The sequence below is a fragment of the Corythoichthys intestinalis genome, chromosome 12 (genome assembly GCF_030265065.1).
Source record: "Corythoichthys intestinalis isolate RoL2023-P3 chromosome 12, ASM3026506v1, whole genome shotgun sequence".
Lineage (NCBI taxonomy): Eukaryota > Metazoa > Chordata > Actinopteri > Syngnathiformes > Syngnathidae > Corythoichthys > Corythoichthys intestinalis.
The window spans coordinates 9,585,515-9,605,500 of record NC_080406.1 but is presented as its reverse complement, the minus strand read 5'-3'; the positions used below and the strand labels follow the sequence as shown (position 1 = coordinate 9,605,500).

At 39.5% G+C, this 19,986-nt stretch overlaps 2 protein-coding genes across 6 annotated transcripts in view; one reads left to right on the top strand and one right to left on the bottom strand.

Annotated features, from left to right (window-relative positions):
- LOC130926649 (rho guanine nucleotide exchange factor 7-like) overlaps nt 1-19,986 on the top strand; it is a 157,711-nt gene that overhangs the window by 60,003 nt on the left and 77,722 nt on the right. The window lies entirely within an intron of this gene.
- The window catches only part of aff3 (AF4/FMR2 family, member 3), an 82,168-nt gene that overhangs the window by 54,618 nt on the left and 7,564 nt on the right, over nt 1-19,986 (bottom strand). The window contains exons 2-3 of the mRNA XM_057851669.1: nt 13,711-13,890; nt 1,333-1,374 (exon numbers count right to left, since the gene is read on the bottom strand). Of these exons, the coding sequence (XP_057707652.1) occupies nt 1,333-1,374; nt 13,711-13,791 (123 nt within the window). The 5' untranslated portion in view covers nt 13,792-13,890. The remainder of the gene's footprint in view (nt 1-1,332; nt 1,375-13,710; nt 13,891-19,986) is intronic.

The window sequence follows — 19,986 nt, the reverse complement described above, 5'->3', positions numbered from 1 at the left end:
ACCAAAATCAATTTTGCCACATACCAAAAAAATTACACATGCCAAAATCCATATGGCCACATGGCCAAAAAAGAAAATGAGTCTATGAGACATACCAAAAGCCATTTTGCCACATACCATTTTTGTGTGGTATGTAGCAAAATTGATTTGGGTATGTGGCATTTTGTTTCTTTTTGGTAAGTGACAAAATGGATTTTGGCATGTGGCATTTTTTTGTATGTGGCAAAAGGGCTTTGGTATGTGTTTTTTTTTTTTTTTTTTTTTTTTTTTGCATGAGGCAAAATGAATTTTGGTATGTGGCATTATTTTTTTGTTTGTGGCATTTTTTTGGTTTGTGGCAAAATGGATTTAGGTGTATGGCATTTTCTTTTTAATGAATGGAATATTTGGACATGCATAGCCATCAATGGCATCGACGTGCATGGCCTGCAAAAATGCCATATACCAAAAAATGCCACATACCCCCCCAAAAAAGCTAGATGCTAAAATCCATTTTGCCACATACCGAAAAAAAAAGGCGCAAACCAAAATCTATTTTGCTACATACCCCATAAAATGCCACATAACAAATAAAAATGCCACATGCTAAAATCTATTTTGACACATGCCAAAAAATGCCACATGCCAAAATCCATTTTGCCAAATACCAAAAAATGACACATGCCAAAATACGTTTTGACACACCAAAAAAAAATTTTTTTTAAATGACACACGCCAAAAGCCATATTTGCCACATACCAAATTCCACTTTTGTTCTCAGCCCTGATGCCGAACGTCAAACAGAAAGGTAAGATGATGCACAGAGCTTTAATATACTGTTTAAGTGTTAAAATATATCTGGCAGCTGCCAATTTTTTTTCTCTTGCATCCCCCCCACACACACACACCGGACGATCGTCTTGATGGGCCTATAAAAGTGTGGAGGGGCCCGCGAATAATTGTCCAATAGCAACACACTGTTTTGTATGTTTATTGACAGCACACTCTCGCAGGTCATCTTAACCAACTATGTAAAGTCACGGTTACCTCTCAGAAGGTGTTCCCACTTGTCTTTGCGCCTTTAAATCCTATGGCTCACAGTTCGAGTTCTGCTACAGATGTTAAAATGGTGATAATATGCATTAAATTTAGTGTTTAACTGTTGCCTTGAAATATTTAGTTTTAACTGCAAGGAACAATAAAGTGTAAGAGATGAAAATTAACCTGAATCTGAATTAGTACCTATGTTAATTCTTCTGTTATTATACATGTAATATCTACAATTAATATGCAAGATGTATGACAAGCAAAAGACATTCCTAAACGTGTGACACAATCAAAGTTGGTCCTTACCCTCCAAATATCCTTGGCACAGCTGTGTTGGCCTCTTGTTACCTACACATAAGAGACATAACAATGCATGATGAGAAGAGCAGTGACAGTTGAAGGTCATCATTAAAAGTAAATGAAGGTGTACCGACGCAGTAGCTAAATTCAATGCACTGCATGCAAACCAACTTATCTATAGATGCACTGTTTTAAAATCCCACTCTTAGTTTCAAAAGTGCAGGTGAATGATGAGTAGTGAATATATTAGTCATTGTAAGAAGTGACAGGGAGTCAGTGACTCATACTGTACGTGTGAAATCACAGCTGCAGATGAGCAAGAAGAAAGGGAGTGCATATGTGTTGCAAAATCATTTCGCTTTCCACCCTTTTACCCTCCTCCATATAATGTTACTCCTGTTTTCACTGCTCACCATTCAAATGTACAAAACGGCGTGAGAGCTTTATTTTCTGAAGGGCATCTCCTTAGGTCAGTTAATACATTAAACAATAACTCATTTCCTTGCAGATGATTTAATGGTTTCACACACCAAACAGGCATTTTTATAGGTTGAAGGCCTGTTGAGTTGTCACTCAGGTTGTTTTTGGTCTTGTGGACACTAACTTTGAAGTCCTACTCCTCTGTCATTCGTAAACCAATCTTCTTGAAACCTGGTAGTGAGATAGCATGGGCCTGTATTTATCGATCTTTAGAGTACACTTTTTGATTTTTGTCACAGTCCATCTTGACGGACTTCTTGATTGCCAATTTCACCCTGCATGCAACCAGTCGATCACATCCTGCCAGCCTCAGTCAGAGACTTCCCCAACTACGATATAAAGTGGTATGAAAAAGTATCTGAACCTTTTGAAATTCTCACATTTCTGCATTAAATCACCATCAAATGTGATCTGATCTTTTGTCAAAATCACACAGATGAAAAAAATGTGTCTGGTTTAGCTAAAGCCACCCAAATATTAATACGTTTTTATATTTTAATGACAATAGCCTGCAAACAATCACAGAAGGGGGAAAATAAATAAGCCTAAGGAGACTTAAAGAGCAATTGAAACCATTTTTTACAAAACATTTTAAATCAGGTGTGCGCCTGATCACCGATGAGTGGTTTAAAGCTGCCCTGCCCACTATAAAACACACACCTGGTAAGAATTGTCTTGATGGGAAGCATTGTTTGATGTGCATCATGGCTCGGTGTTGTTGATTTGTAGAAAGCTGGGAAAGGATACAAAACCATCTCTAAAAGTCTGGATGTTCATCAATCGACATTTAGCGAAGTTGTCTCCAAATGGAGAGAGTTTGGAACTGTTGCTTATCTCCCATGGAATGGCCTTCCACAAAAGATGGCGCCAAAAGTTTAGCGCAGAATACTCAGGGAGGTAGAAAAGAACCCGAGAGTGTCTGCTAAAGACTTACAGAAATCACTTGAACAGTCCAATATCTATGTGCACACATCAACTATATGTAAAACTATGGCCGAGAATGGTGTTCATGGGAGGACTCCACGGAGGAAGCCACTGCTGTCTAAAAAAAAAAAAAAAAAAAAAACCCAACAACAACGTTTAATGTTCGCAAAAAGGCACTTGGGCACTCCACAGAGGTTTTGGCAAAATATTTTGTGGACTGATGAAACCAAAGTTGAATTGTTGGGAGTAACTCATGTGTGGAGGAAAAATGGAACAGTTCACCAACTTCAAAACCTCGTCCCCACCGTGAAGCGTGGTGGAGGGAGCTTCATGATTTGGGGCTGTTTTGCTGCCTCAGGGCCTGGACAACTTTTAATCATAAATGGAAGAATGAATTCAATTGTTAATCAAGATGTTTTCCCAGAAAACCTGAGGCCGTCAGTCAGACAGTTGAAACTAAAAAGAGGATGGATGCTGCAACAAGACAATGATCCAAAACACAGAAGTAAACCAACTTCAGAATAGTTTCAGAAGAACAAAATACACATTCTGGAGTGGCCAAGTCAAAGTCCAGACTTGAACCCCATTGAGATGCTGTGGTATGACCTAAAGACAGCGATTCATGCCAGACATCCCAGGAATCTGACTGAACTACAGCAATTTTGTAGAGAAGAATGGGCCAAGATTAGTCCTGATCGATGTCCAGGACAGATCTGCAGCTACAGGAAGTGTCTGGTTGAAGTTAATGCTGCCAAAGGTGGACCCACAAAATATTCAATGTGAGGATTCATTTACTTATTTTTCCCCCTTCTGTCATTTTTTTCATACTATCCTCATTAAAATATGGAAAACCTATAAATGTTTGGGTGGTTGTAGTTCAAGCAGACACTGTTTTTTCATCTGTGTTATTTTGACAAAGATCAGATCACATTTGACGTTGATTTTATGCAGAAATGTGAGAAATTCAAAAAGGTTCAGATACTTTTCCATACCATACAATGCTGTCCCTTGTTGTAACTCTTGCTCTTCTTTTTGAATTGTGCACTAATGGCAACAAATTGTGAGTTCTCTATCCTATCATCTGTGAATGGTGGATTAAGGTAACAAGCTTAGCCAACTCTTGAATTGTACACGTAGAATATAGAATTTCTCAAGACTTTCTCTGCCTAAAATTCAAAAGGAACTGTTAGCGTGGATACCAGAAACATCAAAAACATTTCCCACTATAAGATCAGTGTTTGTGATTGGGTTAATGAACGTATGGACTTTGTGTCAGTACAATCTGGCCAAACAATAGATCCAGCAAACATGAACCCTGGAAGCCTTAATAAAGGATAAACTGAGTGAACTTTCAAATGCATCCTTGTCCATCAAAGACCAACTCCAGGCTCATCAAAGTCAGTCTACTGCCGCTGCAGCCCCTCACACACAACTCAAGTTATGAAAGACCCTTAAGTGCCGACACCAGCCACTTATGATGGTGACTTACGTCCATGACATTGCTTTCTTGTTAAGTGCTCGATAGTGTTCAGCCTTAATCTTATTCCACTGACAATGCTAAGGCTGCTTACATCATCAGCTGTTTCATGGTCCACAACAGCCCTAGTAACACGTGTAACCAGATATTCTAGTTATGAAAAATATTAATTTCCTTCTACAGTGGGGCTAATAAGTATTTAGTCAACGACCAATTGTGCAAGTTCTCCTACTTGAAAAGATTAGAGAGGCCTGTAATTGTCAACATCAGTAAACCTCAACCATGAGAGACAGAATGTGGAAAAAAAACATAGAAAATCACATTGTTTGATTTTTAAAGAATTTATTTCCAAATTAGAGCGGAAAAATAAGTATTTGGTCACCTGCAAACAAGCAAGATTTCTGGCTGTCAAAGAGGTCTAACTTCTTCTAACAAGGTCTAACGAGGCTCCGCTCGTTACCTGTATTAATGGCACCTGTTTTAACTCATTATCAGTATAAAAGACACCTGTCCACAATCTCAGTCAGTCATACTCCAAACTCCTCTATGGCCAAGACCAAGGAGCTGTCGAAAGACACCAGAGAAAAAATTGTAGACCCGCACCAGGCTGGGAAGACTGAATCTGCAATAGGTAAAACACTTGGTGTAAAGAAATCAACTGAGGGAGCAATTATTAGAAAATGGAAGACATACAAGACCACTGATAATCTCCCTCGATCTGGGGCTCCATGCAAGATCTCACCCCGTGGCATCAAAATGATAACAAGAACGGTGAGCAAAAATCCCAGAACCACACGGGGGTTTCTACAGAGAGCTGGGACCACATTAACAAAGGCTATTATCAGTAACACAATGCGCCGCCAGGGACTCAAATCCTGCACTGCCAGACGTGTCCCCCTGCTAAAGCCAGTTCACATCCAGGCCCGTCTGCGGTTCGCTAGAGAGCATTTGGATGATCCAGAAGACGACTGGGAGAATGTGTTATGGTCAGATGGAACCAAAATAGAACTTTTTTGGTAGAAACGCAGGTTCTTGTGTTTGGAGGAGAAAGAATACTGAATTGCATCCGAAGAACACCATTCCCACTGTGAAGCATGGGGGTGGAAACATCATGCTTTGGAGCTGTTTGTCTGCAAAGGGACCTGGACGACTGATCTGTGTAAAGGAAAGAATGAATGGGGCCATGTATCGAGAGATTTTGAGAGAAAATCTCCTTCCATCAGCAAGGGCATTAAAGATGAGACATGGCTGGGTCGTTCAGCATGACAATGATCCCAAACACACAGCCAGGGCATTTCAAGGTCCTGGAGTGGCCTAGCCAGTCTCCAGATCTCAACCCCATAGAAAATCTGTGGACGGAGTTGAAAGTCCGTGTTGCCCAACGACAGCCCCAAACCATCACAGCTCTAGAGGAGATCTGCATGGAGGAATGGGCCAAAATACCAGCAACAGTGTGTGAAAAGCTTGTGAAGAGTAACAGAAAACGTTTGGCCTCCATTATTGCAAACAAAGGGTACATAACAAAGTATTGAGATAAACTTTTGGTATTGACCAAATACATATTTTCCTCCAAATCAAACAATGTGATTTTCTGTTTTTTCCCCCCACATTCCTACTCTCATGGTTGAGGTTTACCCATGTTGACAATTACAGGCCTCTCTCATATTTTCAAGCAGGAGATTTTCCACAATTAGTGGTTGACTAAATACTTATTTGCCCCACTGTATGTGCCATTTGTGCAGCATCCACACACATAGTCGGCTGAGTACATTCATCCGCCTACATTACTCACCAAGGTCACTATCACTTGGCGAGACTGGAAACCCACGGAAGAGAAAATGGAGCAAGTATGAAAATGTGAAATCTGAACAGGCCTTGCGTTACAATTAGTCAGACCCGTTATCACAGGAGTCTGCACTAACATAACCTCGAGGCTACTGGCGCAATACCCTGATGAATGTACCGAGCCACGAGGGACCGAACCAAGCACGTCACTGCAAAAAAAACACTTGCAACAAGTTACACACATGTAAGACTTTTCGACAGACGAACATTCTTCAAATATCTTACATAAAAATTGACTTATACTTTAGCCAGGTATTGAATAACATAATACCTTAATGCAGAGATTTTTTTCAACAGTAGTTGGTTCCACCCATTTTTAATATTGGCTTATTTGAAACAAAGTGCTTTATTTTAGATAGAACACAGTAAGAACACAAAAGGATTTGAAATGATTTTAACTGGGTGAATGTTAAATGAAATTTACACATGCAATCAAGATCAGATGTTTAGTAAATTTATTTTAGTTGTAAAATTTAGGACCATATTAAAGCAACACTTGGCCACATTTCAGTTTTGGTCGATTTTAGCGCCGCCGGTGGACAAAAGCGGTCTTGTTTTGCTTTAAGGAAGGTTGCATTTCCCGTGAGGACCAGCGCACACCCGAGCAGTGTCGTAAAATCGTCAATCAATCAAAAATCAATCTCCCGGTCGCCTGCGGATGGATTAAACCAGAGGTCCCCAACCTTTTTTGCACCACGGACCGGTGTGATTTGTGTCTTTTTTTCACATAGCGGTGTTCCGTCAAATTTTGCACCCTTATAAAATTTTGCTCCCAAAGCTTTTGTGGTGGTGAAAAAGCCCTCTTTTATATTCAGTTGGACTCTCAATTAGGCCTGAACGATATTGGAAAAAACTATTGTTGCGATTTTTTGGGGGGTTTGCGAAATATTGCGATACTATACTGCGATATTATAAAAAAAAAAAAAAATTTTTAAAGAAAACTTGATGACTTGAATAGCTGTTTGGAAAGACTTTGGATGACTCGCCCTCACCACAGTGTACAGTGATCCCTTTTTTTTGTGTGTGTTTTTTGTGCTCAATGTATTTATTCAGATTTAGCATTGGAAAGAGATACATAAAAGACATGTTTTTTTCTCACTTTTCCCCCCAATGTGATTTAAAAAATGTATGTAAAATGGTTATTAAGCACTTCAAATGTCAAAATTATGATCAATTTTAAACATAACTGTCCAACCAAATCATTTTTGAACAAGAATAAAGTACTGTATTAGATAAATGCTTGGTTTTATTAAATGCTTCTGTTTATCTACCTTAGCTGTGACAGTTGGAGTGACATGTAGAAATTTCAAACTCCTCATGATCACTTCTGGCATTTATATGTCTCCAACATCTCCACACATACATTAATTCCAGCGCGGCTTCCTTGCAGAAACTGTTTAATAAGTTAAACGATGATTGACAGATGCCCGTGTGAAGTCTGCTTCTTTGGCCAGATCAAAGCCATCGTTAACTTTAATAAGCAAGTGCTGCAGTGACTGAGAGGAACAAAGGGATGGGAGAGGCAGGGTGTGAGGCTGTGCGCGGAGTGGAAAGCAAGGCGTATATGGATTGAAAAAAAAAAAAAACTATCGCACGTGCTTGCGATGGGACTATCGCACACGCGCACATCGTGATGGCGATGTTTAAACGATATATCGTTCAGGCTTACTCTCAATGTTAACCAACGGTGCTAAGAAATTATTTACATCATAAACATACATGTGCAACACGAAAATGGCGAATATTAATGCTAAACGACACGGCGAAGTCGTTAAGTGAGAGAGCTGCATGCAGTTGTTGTGTGCAGCTAACATGGCAAACGTAAGTTAATATTCCTTTCTTTAAAGAAAGTTTGTAGTGTTTACTTTGGAATCGCTGCATTCGCGGCCATTTTTAACGTTACGGGCATGCAAAATTTGTTAGAACACCGGCAATGTGCGGCAGAAAAATGCAGCAAATATAAAATAAAATTTGTTTTTAGCCCCGTTGTGTAGGGAAAATATAACTCACCCGCTAAATCAGTGGGAGGCCTGAGCTTGTTTCGTTGAGACAAGATGTTCCCATTTAGGTTTGATGGGAGAGTGAGAGAAGCCCTCTTCACAAAGATACGATGTTGTAAATTGTAGCACGGTTTTCAGTGCTCTCCTAGCGATGTCAGGATATTCCGGAATTACTTTAATCCAGAACATCGGTCGAGTTGTTGTCTCAAATGTACGTTTAAGGTCACCATGATTTACGTTCTCTACAAGCTGATATTCCTGTTGCACAGACATGGTCGAAACACTCGGTTTATTCACATACGGGTCACGAATCCACTCCTTTCCAGTTCTTGGGTCTTTAGTGATTGGGAAGTAGCATAGATTTTGTTTTCTTCGAGGTTGTAGGCTCATTTTCTGCCTCGTCAGGTGCCCTTTTCCCCGTAAAAAATCTGTCCAAAGATGTCTGTTTTTCAGTCATTCTAGTGTGGGGGCTAATTATTTCCGGGAACAAATGTGATGCGCCCGCCGTACGTCATACATTATTATCGAGGACAAGTGCACATAGATATACAAAACAAGATGTACTGCTAGCAGTCTAATCAATGGATTTCTATTACGACATTCTATCCTGTAGTATTATATCTAGAGTAGACAGGAATATTGGTGTGTTAAGGGGCACAGGCCAAAATTAATTTGGCCAGAATGCAGTCGTTAATAAATTATTATTTCTGTGCAGCTCGTTAGCAAATGCGGTTGGGGACCCATGGATTAAACAATATTTCTGTTTCCAGCGGGTGTGTGAAGTATGAACAGAAATAAGGTAATGAATCCAGTTGTGGCTAAACAATAGCATATGACGATTAGCAACCGTGAGAAGTAGTATTGCTAACCCCCTCATTTGCTGACAAATTCGGTTGGGGGGGCTGGGGCGTCACGCCAGCGAGTATATCCTGGTAGCCTGCTTCTGTTTTCCTCCTCAGACAAAACTTTTTGTCTGTTTTGCTGCTCTGCCATCTTTGCAGAATTTGCGCGAAAGCATTCGCATCGACCTCCGTCTTCATAATGAAAGGGGGAAGTGACGTATGCCGTAAAGCTGTCAGAACATTTGTAGTTTTTTTTGTGTGGCACCCTCCTCAAAGTTAATTACTGCCGGTGAAAGTAATACAGACCCCCTCAAGATATAAAAGACGTGTCATTCAATCAGTCGACATATTATCACAAATAATATTTAAAAAATTGATAAATGTTGAAAAGTTACCTAGTGTTGCTTTAAGTTCCAAATACCAAAATTTCAAATATCATCGCATTCAATATGTTGATGGTTTTTAATCATGAGAGTGCTAATGTTTATTTTTAGACTAATGTTCAAATTGGTAATGTTTTATGTAGGGCTGTCAAAATTATCGCGTTAACGGGCGGTAAATAATTTTAAAAAATTAATCACGTTAAAATATTTGACGCAATTAACGCACATACCCCGCTCAAACAGATTAAAATGACAGTACAGTGTATTCTCCACTTGTTACTTGTGTTTTTTGGAGTTTTGTCGCCCTCTGCTGGTACTTGGGTGCGACCCATGAGCATTGTGTAATTATTGACATCAACAAAGGCGGGCTACTACTTTATTTTTTGATTGAAAATTTTACAAATTTTATTCAAACGAATACATTAAGAGAGGTTTTAATATAAAATTTCTATAACTTGTACTAACATTTATCTTTTAAGCGCTACAAGTCTTTCTATCCATGGATCACTTTAATAGAATGTTAATAATGTTAATGCCATCTTGTTGATTTATTTTTATAATAAACAAATACAGCACTTATGGACCATATGTTGAATGTATATATGCGTCTTGTGTCTTATCTTTCCATTCCAACAATAATTTACAGAAAAACATGGCATATTTTATAGATGGTTTGAATTGCGATTAATTACGATTAATTAATTTTTAAGCTGTAATTAACTCGATTAAAAATTTTAATAGTTTGACAGCCCTAGTTTTAAATATCATTTTTCATGTATCTTTTTTCTAATCAGAATATAATTGTAACATTACTATTTAAATATTGGGGAAGAAAATCAGAATTTAAACATTAATAATTAGAGTTTAGCTTATTGCCAGTCCAAGTGCAATTAGACCCCCCCCCCCCCCCCCCCACACACACACATACACACAAAAAAGGGTGGGATATTGTCACGGTAATTATTATTAAAGTTGTCCAATAATGTCTTTTTAACCGATTACCGATATCCCGATATTGTCCAACTCCAAAAATCCCGATACCGATATCAAACCGATACCAATATATGCGGTTGTGGACTTGCTATGGCTAAATGTAATGTGATATGCCCCACTACATGCTTTAATATTGATAAATGTCACTTCCTAACCCGGGGGTCAGCAACCAATGGCTCTTTAGTAAGGGTGTAACGGTACATGTATTTGTATTGAACCGTTTCGGTACGCGGTGCTCGGTTCGGAACGGAGGCGTACCGAACGAGTTTCTGACGTAATGTAACCCTTACTTTTCGAGGCTTTGAGTCGATCGGGTTACAGTTTCTTTGTGTAGATTATATTTACTCCGTCTTCTCTACTATAATGAGGACCAACACGGTAGGACAGTACAGTATAACCCAGAAACGTCAATGGCGCGGCAACACGGCAACGTTTAAGTCAATCAGCCAATGCACACCAGTCGCAGTGCAGCCGCGTGTTAGACGCGTCCCAGAAACTGCTCAACACGATGCACGTAAAAAGAAAGGCAGAGTTTATTAATTGACGCGAGACACGACCCTCCTGGATCAATACTTCTACCAGTAGCTAGGATCGGGCAGACCGGAAGTCACTCGTGTAAAAATACGGTGGATCCGGTCGATTTTCAAACTAATATGCAATCATAACCCACGTTTTGAGTCCATCAGATCTCTTGAGTGGTAGATCGGGGCACAGTTGACCTGTCTTTGTGGATTTACTGCTGTCTTCTCGGCTATAATAATAACCAACACGGCCCCGTGTTCAATGCAAAACCCTCCTACCACAACAAAACAAGTATGAACGAATATTCACATAGGAACTAAAGTTATGCAACATAAAACATACAATATAAATGAACACGACATCACATTTGTAAAATATAAACACATAATAAATAATAGCCCATTTAAATAAAATAAATTGAAATGAGCTAAAACACCTGTAATTAAATATTAAGAATAATACACAGATCCTGCTTACACAATTAAATTGATTAATTTCTGTGTGGCGCTTTAACTTTAGAAAATCCACCAATAAAACTTTTGAAAACTGTTCATGAGAAAAAAAAGATTAATTGAGGCATTTCATTTGTAAAATACATGTTAAAATCTTTGTCATTGGGATTGCTTTTCTCTTTAGCACAGGACGTCTTTCTTTCAGAAAGAAAGCTAACCAATACGCGGGGTCTGAAAGGCAAATTGTTGTTGGATTATCTTTCAATGCCCGCTACTTTTTGAGCAGAATTCTAGCTTTGTATAGGCTTATGTTCCTGTTGTTGAAAGCACAAAGGTGTGTAATAAACAACTAGTACATTTATATTTTCCATTTTGTGTTTTTACTGTACTGAAAATGAACCGAACCGTGACCTCAAAACCGAGGTGCGTACCGAACCGAGATTTTTGTGTACCGTTACACCCCTACTTTTTTGCTCCCGATTCAATTCCAATCATTCCCAATAATTTTTCCCGATCATATACATTTTGGCAATGCATTAAGAAAAAATGAATAAAACTCGGACGGATATATACATTTGACATACTGTACAAAAGTACTGTATTTGTTTATTATGACAATAAATCCTCAAGATGGCATTTACATTATTAATATTCTTTCTGTGAGAGGGATCCACGGATAGAAAGACGTGTAATTCTTAAAGGATAAATGTGACTTTGTATATTGTGACTAAATATTGCCATCTAGTGTATTTGTTGAGCTTTCAGTAAATGATACTGTAGCCATTTAACTGTTCTGCCCAAATGCATGATGGGAAGTGCAACCATGACTGTGCGTAGTGGCACCAATTGATATATCTTCTTTGCGTTGGGAAGTAACATAGGTTTTTTCCCCACATTGCTTCCCACGATATTTCTAATTGTTGAGAGAGGGAATTTAAGGCTTTAGCCAATTAAAAAGAGGCTCCAAAGACTGCCAAAATTCTCTCTACTCATTTTACTTTGCCTGTTAGCTCTATATATCGGTAAAACGGCGCCATTATAGATTGAATGCGACAATGCGTGAGTGGGTCGTGCAGCGCATGCGTTAATTGCGTTAAATATTTTAACGTGATTAATTTAAAAAAAAATTAATTACTGCCTTTTACGCGATAAATTTGATAGCCCTACTTTAAGCCAAAATTAAAGACTCTGGATGAATGTAAGACATTTTGTCTGTAACGTTAAATACAATTAGAAAACGATTTAATTAAAAAATATATATACTAGGGCTGTCAAAATTATCGCGTTAACGCGCGGTAATTAATTTTTTAAATTAATCACGTTAAAATATTTGACGCAATTAACGCACATGTCCCGCTCAGAAAGTATTCTGCCTTTTGGTAAGTTTTACAGCAAGGCTTTTTATGCTGTCCAACAGCGAACTCTTGTGGTCGCTTTGCGACATGGTTTATTGTTTTCTTACCAGTTCATTATGGCTGCACGACGTCTCGGGCTGATAATGTTGTGCTTATATGATCCTTGGACAAGATTTGTCCGTAAGTATGGTTGTTGTAAAGAATGTGCATATTATGTTAGTAAGCGAAATGTTCTATATTTTGTATGAGACGCTTTTTGTTTATGTTTAGTGAACCTGTATAGCGTGCTAAGCTAACGTTGTTGCTAATGCAATGCTTGTGTACTTTTATTTTGTAGTTTTACGACTGTCTAAAGAGGACAATGGTTTGAGGCCATTTTATTAATAAATCAGATGAAAAAGGAAGAAGAATTATTAAGGCGTCGTTCACTAGCTGTCTAGCTTTGGAAAAAGTAGACGCTTCGGAGTGAGGATAGCATAGACAGATTTAAATGACAGTAGAGTGAAATGCCCACTACAGTCCTTATGTACCGTATGTTGAATGTATATATCCATCTTGTGTCTTATCTTTCCATTCCAACAATTTATTTTACAGAATATATATATAATTTACAGAAAAATATGGCATATTTTATAGACGGTTTGAATTGCGATTAATTGCGATTAATTACGATTAATTAATTTTTAAGCTGTAATTAACTCGATTAAAAATTTTAATCGTTTGACAGCCCTAATATATACATTATATTAAAAAAAGGCATGTCAGATATTATTTTGCCGATTCCGATACTTTGAAAATGACGTGATCGGACCCCATCTTTACTTTCTACTAACATCCATTCAATGTTTACATGACTACATTTGCAAAACGCTAACATACATATGGTTTTTTAACATTAAAAGTATCATAAAATTGTGCCTATTTTGACATCTGACATTACGTTCATATTCATTTTGATTTTACAGTGTGAGGATTTTAACATTAAAACATCACCAATTAAGCATTAAAACTATATGCTGATATTAAAAAGTGCAGGGGAGTTGCACACAAACGCCGTTGAAAGCATAAACCACATTCAAATCCCCTTGGCGGAGGTTAGGCTCCCCCTCACCTGAGAAAACAGACATCGGTGCAGGTGCAGCAAAGAGCCAAAAGAAAGTTTCCCGCTTCCACTGTGCAGGACAGTGGGCATGATTCCAGCCTGGGCGCTCAGAGCCCCACGAGGATGTCCATAACCGACTAGTTGCGTGACAAGACGCGGTGGGAAGAACAGTCTGGGTCTGGCTGTTGCCTGTGAGGATGAGGAAGAAGATGATGAGGATCATGATGAAGCCCCATGTGGTTACCGTGGAAGGCATACGGAGGCGGGTCATGCACGTCACACGCCTGTGGGGGCGATCACGACTCGGGGAGAGTGGACTGTGATGAATGTCTCGCTCACGTCACAGAAGGCATCAATGGAATTCTGTCTGTTTGCTATATTTGGACCAGCCATCAGTATTGAAATGAAATAATGAAATGTCTGTCTTTCTGGAAAGTGTTTTGGTATCAAAAAAACACATGCCCTATTTAAATTCTAATGGCTTTTCAGCCAATATGAATTTCCCGCTACAAACACAGCATTAGAATTTAGAGGCTAAATTCAGTCAGATGGCTTTTTCTATTGACATAATCCACAGTGGCGGGATTATAGCGAACATATGTCCGACCATCTATCCCTATGTGCTGGCCTTGTCTGACTGCCAACATCATCCATTATTCCTGCTCCCGTTGCGTTCTGCATTCCAGCTGCGTGGTTCTTTGCTTCTGGAGGAAATAATATTTCATGCCTAGAATCCAGATGGAAATACAATTAGTACCTATAGAAGAACTGTGCATTGTACTTATGAATTACCACTAACTTAAACAGAATGTCAGTCTCTCCCGAAGTAACCCACATAGCAAAATACAGGGACCTCCATAATTTTTGGCACCCCTGGTTAAGATGTTTTTTTTTAGCTTCTAATAAATTTTTTTTTTTTTTTTTTTGTAATTCAAATAATATGGGACCTTAATGGAAAAAAAAGAGAAAAATCCAACCTTTAATACAAGTGCATTTATTCAGTGGGGAAAAAAATCCCACATAGACATCAAATAATGTGAGTCATAATTATTAGCACCCCTGGTGTTAATACTTTGTATAACCCCCTTCTGCCAACAAAACAAGGTCTGGGGACTGAGATGGCCATGGGAGGAGCTTGATATTGTGTTTGGTGAACCATTTCTGTGTAGATTTGGCCATATGTTTAGGGTCATTGTCTTGCTGAAAGACCCAGTGACGACCCATCTTCAGCTTTCGGGCAGAGGGCAACAGATTTTGATTTAAAATGTCCTGGTATTTCAAAGCATTCATGATGCCATGCACCCTAACAAGGTTCCCAGGGCCTTTGGAAGCGAAACAGCCCCACAGCATCACTGACCCACCCCCATACTTCACAGTTGGTATGAGGTCCTTTTCAACATGCGCATCTTTCGTGGCACGGCCAGACCCACGGTTTGGTCTCATCTGACCAAAGCACACGGTCCCAGGCTTCAACTGGGACCGTGTGCTTTTGGCAGATGAGACCAAGATTGAGCTTTTTGGCAACAAACACTCTAAGGGTCTCAGGAGGGAGGGGCGGAGGCCCTAAGAAATTAACGCTTGATCGAATAACTTGTTAAGCAGTCAAGAAGTGACTTCAAAACGCAATCATGACTTTGAATACAGCACTTTCCATAACAATTTCAGTACGCCAAGATCACGTGTCCTGAATCATGCATGTTCTCCTGTTTAGTGTTACAATGGATGCCCACCTTCAGGGTGCACGTTGTTCTGACGTCACACGTCGACCGTTAAATTTCAGATTTTTAGCGCGTTCAGTCTGCACGGTCCGCCCCAGAACATTGCGTAACCTATCATTTAGACCAGGGGTCTCCAAACTTTTTCCTGTGAGGGCCACATAACTTTTCCCTTCTCTGATGAGGGGCCGGGGTCAGTTTGTAACAGAAAAAGTGGGACGATTGCAGGAGTGCCTAAATGTAAAATTGTATTGTTTTTCAGAAAGCCACAATCAAATAACCCTTTCTGGATTCTTCACGGAACAAAAGTAAATAAAATAAAAAGCAATAAATAATAATAACACCATTAATTAAATAGATAATAACCAAATAACTAGAGGTGTGCAAAATTTCCGATTCTTAGATTATTCGCGATTCGGCCGTGGAAGATTCGAGAACGATTCACAAACATCCAAATTCCGATTATTGAAATATGCCAAGTAAAGCGGAAGTACAACACACTCAGCGCGCCGCGCGGTCAATGAGGAACGGAGCGAGAGTAGCTAAACATCATGCTTCTCATTACCCGGCCCCTCGGGTAATGCCAATGCTCAACTCACGGCTCTAGCTCAACTCATGCCACGAGATAAAAAAACACAACAACATATCTGACTGCTGCCGAAAAGCTGCTATAGACCCTACTCACGTGACGTCACTGCCACGCCCCCGCGCCATGTTGTCCGTATACTCGTCATGTTAATGCATTACCGCTTCGTAAATTCCTCCTATTATGGCGTGTTTTTCTGCTCGTTAACATTAATAATCAAAATGGTGAAGGCGTGTGTGGCGGTCGGTTGCAAAAACAGAGAAGATAGACGGGGAGACTTGGAAGTTTTACCGTATTCCGAGAGACCCGGAGAGTAGAGCAAGATGGACTGCTGCAATTCGACGAGAAAACTAGGCTCCAAACAACTACCACAGATTATGTAGTAGTCATTTTATATCTGGTAAGATGCATTTAATCTATATTTAGAGGGTTTGGGGCTGACAACCACAATTAAGATCATTGCTAGGCTAATCGCCGACAACACAGTTTCAAATTCAAGATGCTTATTTGTTCCACCATCTTTATTTTTTGAATAATATTTAGTTGGTAACAAGTGAAAGAAGCTTGCCTCGTCTACGGATCATCGCTTAAACAGGGGTGTCCAAACTTTTTGCAAAGGGGGCCTGATTTGGTGTGGTAAAAATGTGGGGGGCTACCTGGGCTGATTTACGTAGAACAATACATTTAAAGAAATGTTAGCAAGCCCTTCTGTGTGTCACATTTGCTTTATTATTATTTTTTTAAATACATAATTTCAACAGTCTCGTCTTTGTGGCGTTCTCTTTCGACACTCGGGCTCTTGCGAAATACTGCTGCTGTGCTAGCTTCAAGTTGCTATAATTTCTCGCTGCGTATCTTTCCTGTAATGTTGTCGTACATGTCAGCGTGTCTTGTTATTATCGCGCACATCGAATTCTTTGAAAACAGCGACTGTCTCTTTGCAAATGAGGCAGACACCGTTGTTGCGTGTTTTATTGAAGAAATAGTCCAATATCCACCTATCCTTGAAGCGTCGGCCATCGCAGTCAACTTTTTTCTTTTTTTGATTGTCGCCATTTTAGAAATCACACAGGGTAATGTTGCTTCGAGTGCTGCTCTTAATGTTTTTCAAAGTTTCGTGAGAATAGGCCGAGTTTCTGTGGAAAAGATAGTTGTAGATATCAGGCTAGCAGATGTCAGGCAGAGAGGGCGAAGGCAGCGGGTCGAAAAATATCGATTTAGGCATCAAATACGGATCTGGCGAATGGATAAACTGAAGCTTTTCCACGTAACGCCTTTTATGCAACGCATCCAATGAGTTTACGGCGTCAGATAACACCGGGGCTTCCATGAATTGCTGTATAACTTGCACGACTAATTGAAAACAATGGGAATAGGTCTATAAAAATAGGTACAATATGGCGGCCGGATACAGCGACACGTCATTTTGTGACGTAGGTGAGTAGGGTCTATAAAGTACGTCATCCACATAATGTAATGGTAGATATCATTTATATAGGACTAGATGCACCATTGATTCGGTTGCGTGAGCAGCACATCTACAAAAAGCTAGATGCGTGCGTTAGTAAACGGCCGCCATCTTAAAGCAGTACACTTCCCTGCAAGGCTGTTGTAGCGAACCTTCCAAGCAAACCTAATTAACTTTTTATCTAAAATACTCCTAAATCGGTAAAATATTGACTTGAATCTATCTTAAAAATAGTTTTAAAACGTTCACATGTCGAAAGTAGACAAAAGGGAAATTATGGAATAACGGGAGCAATTTTAACAACTTTAACAGTTGATTCACAACATTAAATTAATTGAATGTAGTTTAAAGCTGCTGTTACAGAATGGGGACTGGAGTTTTTTATTTACTGTTATTTTTGTATATTTGTTTACTGCTATATGTTAACTTGATACTGAAATAGTAGTTTGGTTTAGCCTGAGAGGATTTTTGAACAATTTTGGAACTAATGTACAAAACATTTAATTTAAAAAAAATAAATAAAAAAAAAGGAGGGTGGGTGCATCAATAATCGTTTTATAATCGAATCGGAGCCTCTGAATCGTAATCGTAATCGAATCGTTAGGTGCCCAAAGATTCCCAGCACTGCAAATAACCCTCTCTGAGTTCTTCACAGAAAAAGGCCAGGAAATAAATAATACTACTGAGAAAAAAAAAAAAAAATCTAAATGCTCTCTGGTATTGTTCAGGGCGCCGGACCAAATGTGGAGGCGGGCCGTAGTTTGGGGACCCCTGATTTAGACTGTCAGATTGATGATCCCGGCCAGTACTGGCATTCAGCAGACGTGATTGTTATGCGGATCTGGCGAGCTGACACTGGATCCAGTGCACAGTCACCTGCTATCGGGGAAGGGTCAGCAACCAAAAACAGGTTCAGAAACCAAATCGAGAATTGATTTAGGCATTTGCATGTTAATAAATGTGATTCAAGTGGAAATCCTTCAGCCATTTGATATCGAGTTATGTGATGCTGAGACTTGCTTTTGTATCAGCTGCTATGTGAATAGCAAATGAGGACCATTTCCCAGTGGAAGAAACAGAAATGTTGGAATTTTCCGTGAACGGAGGCATAGAACCCACCTGGTGGCTCGCAGACACACCACCCATGGCAACAATGCCTCCAAATGCCAAATGCATCCCCTGACACCCACCTATGTGAAGCAGCGCATAAAACCCCAAAGAGTTGCTCCTCATGACAACGTTTCCTTCCCTAACATCCACTCACTGAAGAGCGGAATAGATAGGGCTACTGCATCCATGGTGATCCTGAATCTGTACCATGTTAGTACTATTAGAGAGTACAACTATAGTGTGTGGCGATTGCTCTAAGACTGCATGGGAAACTCAACTTCCCCCAAAATGCTGTTGTGCGTACATGTCTTTGACTAAATATGTGCTACAACACGCTCAACTTTTATTCAGAATTAGCTTATTTTCACTGATTATGACGCGGCTTACTTTTTGTTCATTCCCCCTTCTTCACAGTCCTTTCAACAGTGTGGACACTGTGGGTACCCAGAGTTGAGAGTGCACTTTTCCACTACTGCGAAACAAGACATTGGCTAAATCAAACGCTTGTGTCTCTGTTGGTCTATGGGTAGTGGGCGCGGCTCGGCTGGACTGGACAGTCTACTTTTCTGCATGATAATTGCATGATCGGTCTAAGGCCGATTCCCTTTTTCCTTCTGTTTGGAGACTTGACTTCTGGCACTCCAGTTTCTTTCCCTACCAAGCAGCGGGTGCGGCTGAGCCCCTCCACCGTCACAAAGGACTCACTGGCGGACACTAGAGATGTCGGCATCTCGATCGATCGGGTCCGATCACTTCATTTTCAAAGTATCGGAATCGGCAAAAAAATATCGGCCGTACCCTTTTTTAATATATATATATATTTTTTAATTAAATCATTTTCTAATTGTATTTAACGTTACAGACATAATATGTTACACTCATCCAGAGTCTTTAGGCTTAAGGTAGGGTTATCAAATTTATCCTGATAACGGCGGTAATTAATTTTTAAAAAATGTATCACCTTAAATATTTAATGCAATTAATGCATGCATTGCACGACCCACTCACGCATTGTCGCGCTCAATCTGTAATGGTGCCGTTTTACCCATTTAGAGAGATAAAAGGCAAAGTAAAATGAGTAGAGTGAATTTTGGCAGCCTTTGGAGCCTTTTTTTAATTGGCTAAAGCCTTACAATCCCTCTCCCTATGATTAGAAATATCATGGGAAGCAATGTGGGGAAGCAAGGTAGCAATTGATCTTTTTCTTAACACCTTATATTATTTCCCAATGCAGAGAAGCTATATCAATTGGTAACACTACGCACAGTCATGGTTCCACTTCCCATCATGCATTTAGACATGGCTACAGTATCATTTACTGAAAGCTCAACAAATACACTAGATGGCAATATTTAGTCACAATATACAAAGTCAAAAGTCTTTCTATCCGCGGATCCCTCTCACAG